Source organism: Giraffa tippelskirchi, chromosome 7 (genome assembly GCF_054371585.1).
Source record: "Giraffa tippelskirchi isolate mGirTip1 chromosome 7, T2T-mGirTip1v1.2.pri, whole genome shotgun sequence".
NCBI lineage: Eukaryota > Metazoa > Chordata > Mammalia > Artiodactyla > Giraffidae > Giraffa > Giraffa tippelskirchi.
Window position 1 is genome coordinate 99,758,585 of NC_137281.1, and position 9,131 is coordinate 99,767,715.

General features: G+C 53.9%; 1 protein-coding gene across 1 annotated transcript; it reads right to left on the minus strand.

The window, feature by feature from the left end:
• Window positions 1-510: 510 nt before the first annotated feature.
• On the minus strand, window positions 511-7,707 carry LTK (leukocyte receptor tyrosine kinase). The gene is given in 11 exon segments (XM_081510788.1): window positions 511-718; window positions 2,315-2,405; window positions 4,038-4,125; window positions 5,778-5,934; window positions 6,154-6,257; window positions 6,372-6,462; window positions 6,464-6,557; window positions 7,035-7,071; window positions 7,074-7,163; window positions 7,301-7,425; window positions 7,634-7,707. Coding segments are annotated over 11 exon segments (1,113 nt in total). The 3' UTR covers window positions 511-556.
• Window positions 7,708-9,131: the final 1,424 nt, after the last annotated feature.

Genomic DNA, 9,131 nt, shown 5'->3' on the forward strand with positions numbered 1-9,131 from the left:
GCAATTTCAATTCCCCATCTACATCTTGTGGGTGGGGGTGGCCTCTAGTCCCATATATCAAAAAAGGCTGGGAGTGGCCAGGATCTTTCCCAGGAGGCCTGAGACTGGTTTCCAGGATGAGGAGTTCAATGGTGCCAGGCCAGCCCTACGACAGGCCCAGACATGCAGCACAGACTGCAGGGGACAGAGGCTACATGGGACACAAGCCACCTAGAAGCCTGGGGAGGAATGCAAGGAGGAACTGTCACCATCAGTGCCAGAGTCCTCACCCTTAGGACCCTGTGGCACCCAGGAACCTCAGGTGAGATTCCAAAGGTTCCAAGGTTGGTTACTCCTGGATTCAGGGGACTTGAGGCCAAAGGGCAGCTGGGGACCAAAGAGGCTCCCTCCCCAGCTCTTCAGGTTCCCTAGACTCAGTTCCTGGGCCTGTGGAGATCTTAGGCCCCCCAAAGACAGGCTCCCCAGGCCCTTCCTCCTCCAGGATGGGTTAATTCCATTGAAAGGGGTGAATTCAGCACAGCAGGGTTCTTTAATAGGAAGGTAGGGGAATAGGGGCTCACAGTGTTGTTTTATGGTTTCGCTCCTGGTCCCCAAGTCCAGGATGGTTGGGGCGGGTCAGATGGCATACCTGAGTGCTGTACTGAAGATGCTCCAAGATGCTGGCAAAACGAAGGCAAAGTTCAGCTGATCCTGTCAACACTGAATCATGATACAGTACCTGGGGAGAGGAATTCATTGCCAAACCTGGCAGTGAAAAACCTCCCCCTCAAGACAACACTCCATACTCACACTGAGAGGATCATCCATCCCCCACTTCCCCGCCCCATGACACAGTCGGCACCTCCTGACTGGTGTACCCAGGGTAGGGCATATAGCCCAGTGAGATCTCCCAGAGCAGCATTTAAAGGCCTGCATCACATGTGGGGGGAACTGAGTACAGTGGAGCCCATCAGGAACAGCTTCCCTTTCCCTCACACGAGGTGACCCAAGGTAGTGGAGTGCATGTTATCACCAGGAGTCTGTCTTGGATGTAAAGATGCCCTCCAGGGAGGCTTCTGGGGGCCCCTGCAGAGCCTGGGCCCCCTTGTAATAACTGGCCCTACAGGAGGGAGGAAGGGAGTGATGAGTTGTTCAAATGGTCCCAAGGTGCTGGTAAACTCCCTTGGAGCACCACATGCCCAGGTTCTACATCTGTAGATATTGCTTGCATCCAGAAGTCTCCAATCTTGGCCACTTGGCTGGATCCAGTGCAGCTCAGCAGGCAGTTCCTTGTGGCCCAGCAGAGTCAGGCAAAAAATCACTGCCAGAACTCCAGCCTTGATCTTTTCTTTAAAAGTTATGTAAAAGGGCTATTCCTTGGGGAGGGAGCAGGATGGGAGGTCCCCAGGGCTAGATCACTTGAGACCTGTGGATGAAGTGATTTTCTTTCAGGTAGTGGCAACCCTCGGCTATGTGTCATGTGTCGACCAGCTGGAGGAGGTCTTGCATGGCCAGAGGTGATGGCTGGGCCTGGGTCAGGCAGAACGCACATTAGACCATACAGGTTTGGGGATGCATGAACAGATTTTTAGGTGAGCCTAGAGGGCTGGAAAAGGGTCACACTAGCTGCAGCTGGCTCTGACTCAGGAAACCCTTCATGTCCCCTCCAGACACCAACTCCAACAGAATTAGGCAAGAGGTAGCCCTGATGCAATCACAGTATTCTGATGTTCTGATGGCTGAACTCGCTGAGCCGGTGGTGCACATACCCCATCACCAGCAGGGAGAGAAACCATGCTCTAGGCTCCACAAGGCTGGAGAGAAGTTCTGTGTCCCTAGAGCTGCTACCTCTCAGCCCCAGGGTGAAGAGAAGCTATTTCTGCAGGCAGGTCTGGGTGTCTCCCTCCCACTTGCCCCCCTGCCCCTGGCCCCAGGTGCACTCCACTATGAGCGCCTCGGTGAGGAAATCCAGCCCATCCTGTGGACAGCAGAGTTCTGGCAGAGTCTAGGGGGGAAGAAGTGATTTCCTGGTGGCTCAGATGGTAAAGAATCTGCCTGCAATGCGGTAGATCTGGGTTCGATCCCTGGGATGGGAAGATCCCCTGGAGAAGGAAAAGGCTACCCACTCCAGTATTCTGGCCTGGAGAATTCCACGGACTATCCATGGGGTCACAAAGAGTCGGACATGACTGAGCGACTTTCACTAGGGAGGAAGATGACAGAGCTCCTGAGCACCCCGGACACTTCAAGAGGGTGTGTTGACCCTAGCTCCAGCCATGACTCCTTCCTCAGAGACCCTTCTCTTCTACTCTGTCAGAAGCCCCACCCCTCTCACCTTTATAGTCACCTGCAGGAGGGTGGGGTCCTCAGGAAGGCCAATTACCAGTCCCTCATAGGCCTCTCCAAAGATACCATGCGCCAGGGCTCTGCAGAAAGGCAGATTGGAAGGGAGTGGGTGGTTGGGTCTGGGGAAGGGTCCTTGAGGGTCTAGAGCCTCCTTTACCTCCCCTGTCCCCCTGTTCACCCTCCATATCCCCAGTTGGCCCTCTCTGAGGGTCTGAGCTCTTTGCATCATGGCATGTCCCCAAGGACAAGCACTGCAGGGGTGACGGTGACCAGGGCAGAAGAAAGGGCCGGTGTGGGGTAAGGTGGTGGGGTGGGATTCTGTGCTAAGTCTTCCCTTGGGTCCCTGCAGATGCTCTGGGGTGAAGGCAATCCTTATGCCAAAGGAATCATATTTAGGGTCCCTACCATCCCAGAACTGGGGATGACAGCTGACTTTGCCAGGTTACTTCCCCTTTGGGGGCTTCTCTGACCCCCATCTCCTCTATACAAGGGGTTTGGACCAGATGCTCACTGGGATTCATAATTCACCACAGCAGGGAGCAGGATGGAGGCTGGGGATCCAGAGTGCATAGGCTCTCAGAAGGAGGGAGAGCAGAAAGAAATTGGCTGAGGAAACCTCCATAAGCCCTGGCGGCAGCATCCAAGACTGGGCTGGGCCCAGCCTCACCTGGAAGTAGTAGGGGTTGGGGATTGTCCTAATGGTGGAGATGTGAAGCTTGCTGGTCTGGAGCTCAAGGCCTGGCAGCCTCATCCACCACAGGTCCTGCCACTTCTTATGGTTCACCAAGGATGGGAGGAACACTGGCATACTCTCTACCTGCCCATCAGGCCCGCCCTGACCTGCCTCCCTGCCCAGGACACCTCTCCAGATGCCCATTAAGATAAATGTTGTTCTCAGCCCTCCCCAGCTGCTTCTACTCTTAGAACCCCAGAGGAGTTTGCCACTTCTCTCCTGGGAGTAGGAAATGGCAACCCACTCCAGTACTCTTGCCTGGAAAATTCCATGGACTGAGGAGCCTAGTAGGCTACAGTCCATGGGGTCACAAAGAGCTGGACATGACTGAGTGACTTCACTTTCACTTTTCTTTCTCCTGGGAGTAGAGGTTTGAAATCAACTATGTCTGCCCCCGGGACCCCACAGAAGCCTGTTGGCTCAGTGGAGAAATCAGCCATGCCGGCTGAGTGCTCTGTACCCAGAATCAGGACCCCACACACTGTAGGAAGGCTCAGTGTCAAGATCACCACCACAGCCACCATCAGAATCAAAGGGCCTGAGGGGGTGGGCAGGTCCTCCAGTGGGAAACTCCTCTCTGTCCCTCTACCCCAACTTTTAGTGATGCCTCAACTCTCAGCTCGAGTGTCCACTTTTCCATGATGCTTCCCTCACGTATCCTAAATGAATGCAACTGCTCCCTCCTCATCACCCCTAAGACACTTTACACCTCCCATGGCAACTGTCACTACAAGATATAGGTAGATATCTAGATATAAATGTAGACATATATAGAGACAGTGATCGGAATCTCCCCTACCACATTAGACCACTAGACTACATGATCCCTGAAGGTAGAGCATGCACTGATACACCTCTAATCCCCTGTCCAACACCCAGCACAGTGCCTGGCACACAGCAGATATCCTTCCCAGTGCCCTACTGCTCCTCCCCTCCCACAGTCCCATGAGTCCAGACTTCAGACACAGGCAGGACATACCCATGCAGGTGATGTCTTCTGCAGCCAGCTCCATGCCCTCTGGGCACATGCAGTTGGCCAATTGGAGCTCGGCCTGGCATTGGCAGATCTTCAAAAGACAAAGACGCAATTGAGGTCTAGTCGAATCTCCACCTCTCTGTGACTCTCCGTGACAATGAGTAAAAGAATTGATATTGCTGGGTGAGGGTGGGGGCGTATGTACTTTTTCCAGTCTCGTGGTTAATTTTAGCCCTGAACTTTGGAACAAGGAGCAATAGCAGGCATTTAAGGAGGGTGGGAGAGCTTGGGGGACTTCAGTCAAGCTTCTATGCTTCCTTTTCTGGGATTCTTGAGCTTGCAGGTTGTTGAAGAGAATTCAGAGCAAGAGATAATTTGACAAGCAGACCAGAATGCCCCATTCTGGCATCACAAGTGACAGCCCAGCTCCCAAGTATTCCTGAGTTGTGCAAGACCAGGTAGTTCACAGGGCAGAGCTGGTGATCAGATGGGAGGGACTGAGGAAAAGGGCTAGACTAGGCTGAAAGGTGGGGGATAGGGGCCAATACCTGCCAGAAGCTGCAGGTAGAGCTCACTGTTGGGGTGTATGACAAATACTGCTCCTTCCTCATCAGTCCAGGGGATGTCAGTCTCTGAGGCATCACTCCCTGCCAGAAACTGAGATAGAGGGTTTGGCTATGAAATGGGGGAAGGAAGGGACACACAGCTCCTCACAGATGGGAAGCTGGCTTATACAGCAGGGAAGCCGGAGTCTCCCCATGGAAACCCCAGTGTGGCCTTGTCTACATTCACATCACAGTACTAGTGCTGCCAGATGGTAGGTGGGAGCTGAGGGACCAGAGAGGTGGGAAGAAATAATAGCTGGAATCTGAAAGCCTGGTTCAGGTTGGCTGGCTCCTTGTCTGTCTGAACCTCTCAAATCTCCTGTTCTCAACTATAAAATGGAAGAGGCCCAACCCACAGGTTCCACTTCTGCAATTATGGAGATAATGTGTATAAAGTACTTAGTAACAGTACTGCCCAGCCAGACAGGAAGGCTCTGTTTCTTTATAGCAGTGGTTTCCAAACTCCGGAGTGTATAAGAATCACCTAGAGACTTGACTAAAACACAGATAATGGGACCCTCCCCTAAACTTCTGATTCAGAAGGTTGGAGGGAGGCTGAGAATTTGTATATGTAGCAACTTAGTTGGTGCTAATGGCTCAGCCACAACGCTCTGAGAACTGCTGACCTAAACTACCCCTGCCTTTCTGCCTCCCAGTTCACCTTAATAATGCAGCCAGCTCTAAGTTCCCAGGACTACTACAGATCAAGGATGAGACCTGTTGTGCTGACAAAGATCCTGGATGTAAAAGAAAATCGAGGGAGTCCAGTCTGCACGTGTGCTTTGCAACTTACCCGACTTCCTTTTCTGATATTTATTACTCTACCTGCTCTGGCCTGGAGAGCGGGCTCAACACCTTTCCCAACTGTCTTCCGAGGGACTAGGTCTGTCCTTAAGGGTGTAACCTCACTTCACTCTCTGCCCCGCTGCCTTCCCCAAGGGTACACCTAACCGCCCCCACCGCCTCCCTCGAAGCCGCCGGCTGCCACCCAGCCAAGCTTAGCCCAGACCTCCGCGTCGCCCTGGCTGCCCCCACCCCTTCCTCGCTGACCCGCCGGCTGGGAGTGTAGGGGGCCCGCGACGTCCAGCCGCCCCCTGCACCTGCAGAGAGGCGCGGGGTGGCTGGCCCGCGCCCTCACCTGCCGCCCCGCCTCTCCAGCTGCTCCTGGACGCCACCGAGCGGCTCTCCAGTTTCTGGGCGGCGGTCTGAGTACCCCCTCGGTCCTGCCGCTTCAAATACGCCCGACCGCCTCCTGCGGCTGCCACCAGCAACGGCTTCGGCTCACCCGTGCGCAGCTACGTGGCAGCGACATACAGGGGCGCGCCCTCCAGCCGTCGAGTGAGGAGCCCGACGCTGAGCGCGGGCTCGCGCCCCAGGGACTAAAGGTAGGGGCTCGCAGTCAGGCCCAGGGCTTTGGGGGCGCCAAGGAGATCCCGTGAGTGCTCGCTCGGTGGGAAGGACCCCAACGCCTAGCTCTGGAGACCGGGGCAGCCCGCGCGGAGGGAAGTACGAACCTGAAAGACGTAGGTGGCGCCCCCACCACCTCCGCCGCCTCCTTCCCAGCTCTGCGACCCTGGGACCCCTTCGATCCCATACGTCGCCGCCCTCTCCTCAGCGTCTCGGAAACTCTCCCGCGGGCGTCCGATGCCGGTGCTGCAGTCGGTGGAGGCCCGGGTCCTCCCCTCCCAGTGTTGAGGTCTGAACCCCAGAAACGCCCCTCCCTCCACCCAACCCCTGCTCTGGGGCTCTTGAACCGCTCCGCTTCCTTCCAGACAGGCATCCTCTCCCAGCTGCCCCGCGAGGATGTAAGGCGGCTCTCCCGCAACCAAGGGAGAAGATGGCAGAGACGAAGATTCCATGCGCCATTGATAGGTGGCTCTTGGCACCTTTGCTGCCGGAGGCGCCATGGGCTGAGATCCTGCGGAAAGCGGGCTCTGAGTCCCTGGCCCTTGACCATTGGTCCTTGGCCTGCCCGCCTAAGGTAGAGATTAGTGATGGAGGAGGTTCCAGAAGTTCTTATCTGAGGGACTTAGGGGATGTAGTGTATTTTGAAGGAATGGGGAGACTAGGTATGCACACCGTAAAATTAGATTTTGCACTTATTTCAAGAGGCTTAATGGAGATGGTGAGGGAGCCTCAAGCCAACTCTTGCAGCAGCGGCTGGTTATGAACACTCCCTTTGGCAGGAACAGGCTCCTGGGTATAGCTAACTTGGGCAACTATTGCCACCCCTTCCAGGGTTTGGCTGGAAGAAGGGACAAAGCTGCTTGTCACTGTGGGATACACCAAGACTCAAAGTGGAGCACAGGTACCCTTGGTTCCCCAGACCACAGAACCTCAGATTTGCAGCTGCTGTCCACATCTACTCCTGTTTCTGCCAGTATCTATTCTTTACAGATACTGGCCAGCACCCCATGCCTACCACAACTGCTCAGAGTCCCAGGGGCCCCCACTGTTACCACCACACTGCTGCTAGCGTGGTCCCGGGCCCACTGTGTGTGCGGGCCCAAGCCAGCTCCTGACCCTGCAGACAGAGAAGAGCCAATGCCCCTCTGTGCCTGGAAGCAGGGAGGGAGGAAAGGATCAGGAGCACCGGCCCCAGCCTGAAGGACCCCACACAGAGTGGAGAGTGGAGAAGGGAGGAAGGAGCTCAGATCTCACCTGGGGGAATTAGGGGAGAGGCTGGCTCAAAGCTGCTAGGCAGGGTGGTGATGTTCAGGTCCCAGGGGCTTGGAGCCGGTGGCAGCAAGGACGAGGATTGGGGAAATGGTGCCTGGGACCCCAAGCTGGAACAGAGAATTGCACCTGAAAGGTGAGGAGGCGACGGCAGGGTTGGGAGAGGGCACATGTGTTAACAGAATGGCAGATGAAGAGCCTCTTGCAGCCACACCCCTACCCCCACCTAGCTGGGACATACTAGCACCTGGAAGCTGCCCAAGCCAACTCTGGTTGCCAAACACCCACTGGGGTGGGGTAGGGGTGATGTGTGCTTACTTTTCTTCCCCAGAGAGCTTTTCCCAGTGGATGACTTGAGCAGAGCACTGAGGTCCATCCTGCAGGGCCCCCATTTTTCTCTCCACTTGCCATACTGAGGCCCAGGGCCTGTCTCTCCTTCCCCAGCAGAGATCTGGATCCTGGGATCAGGCACCCACCACATTTCTTTACTTGCACTCCCTGTGCTTTGGCTGCAAGGGTTCAAGCGTTCAAGGCCTCTGCAGGAGCCACTGGGAACCCCGTTTGTCTCAACTGCCACCCCCAAGTCTAGGAAGTTGCCTCTAACATTATGGTCCCCTGACTGCCAGAAGGCAGTTACCAGAGACACAGCAGTAGCCAAAGGAAGAGGACTGGCCCACTGCAGTCAAGAGTTGCAGGCTCAGAGTGCTGCTTTTAGCAATGTCCTGCCTCTTACTGGAGACCACTGGGTCCTAAAGCCGACCTGACTACTCCCAGCTCAGACCCTGGAATATCAAGTGTTCACCTGTACAGTTTTGTTGCCTATGTCAACTCTGTGCACAACTTCCACGATTTGGTGAAAAGCCTGGGCCTGATATCAAAAGACCAGAGTGCCAGGAATTCCCTGGTGATCCAGTGGTTAGGACTTCGTGCTTCCACTGCAGGGGCATGGGCTCAATCCCTGGTTGGGAAACTAAGACCTTGCATGCTGTGCTGCAGGGAAAAAAAGACTAGCATCTGTAGTGAACTAGGTTTGGTGAAGAGATCACAACTCAAGGAGTTTCTCTACCACCTGCAAAAACATAGGAAGGGAAGTTGCTTTGTAAACCACAAGGCACCTGATAACTGAGAGGGCCATGCACCATCAGGTGGTTTTGTGTCTTCTTCATTTTTTTTGCTCAAAATACCAATTTTGAAGGCTGACACCTAATAAAAATATACTGAAAAAAAGAAGTTATAGTAGTTAGCTATTTGGTAATCTCTGAGTGTATAGTGCTAGTTGTAGACATTACAGTGATTTAAAAAAAAAAAATGTCTGGCATCCATGTCTTCTTTTAACTCTTACTATGAGGTCACAGAATTTACAAGGTCCCTGTAAGCCGACGGTTCTCAAAGTGTGGTTGGTTCTGGACAGCAGCAGCAGATGGGAGCTTGTTAGAAATGCAAATTCTTGGGTTTCATCCTAGACCTACTTTATCAGAAACACTGGCAGTAGGGCCCAGTGATCTGTTTGAACACCATGTCCAAGTGATTTTTTTTTTCATGTAAGTTTGAGAACTACTGATGTTTCATAAATATGGGAGTTGCTCAGTAAAACATACTGTTTAATTCTGTATTCAGCAGCTCCATTTATAGGGGATGGGTTCTTTATCTAGTGATGGCACATAGCACTCACCCTGACCTGTAAACACAATGATTATAATTTCACACAGCAAATGACACTAAGAAAGCTTAGTGTTGGAATTCAGACAAAAGAACAACCTAGAGGTGCCAAAAGGAAGAGATGAACCAGAGTTTACTTTTCGATCCAATCCTCCCC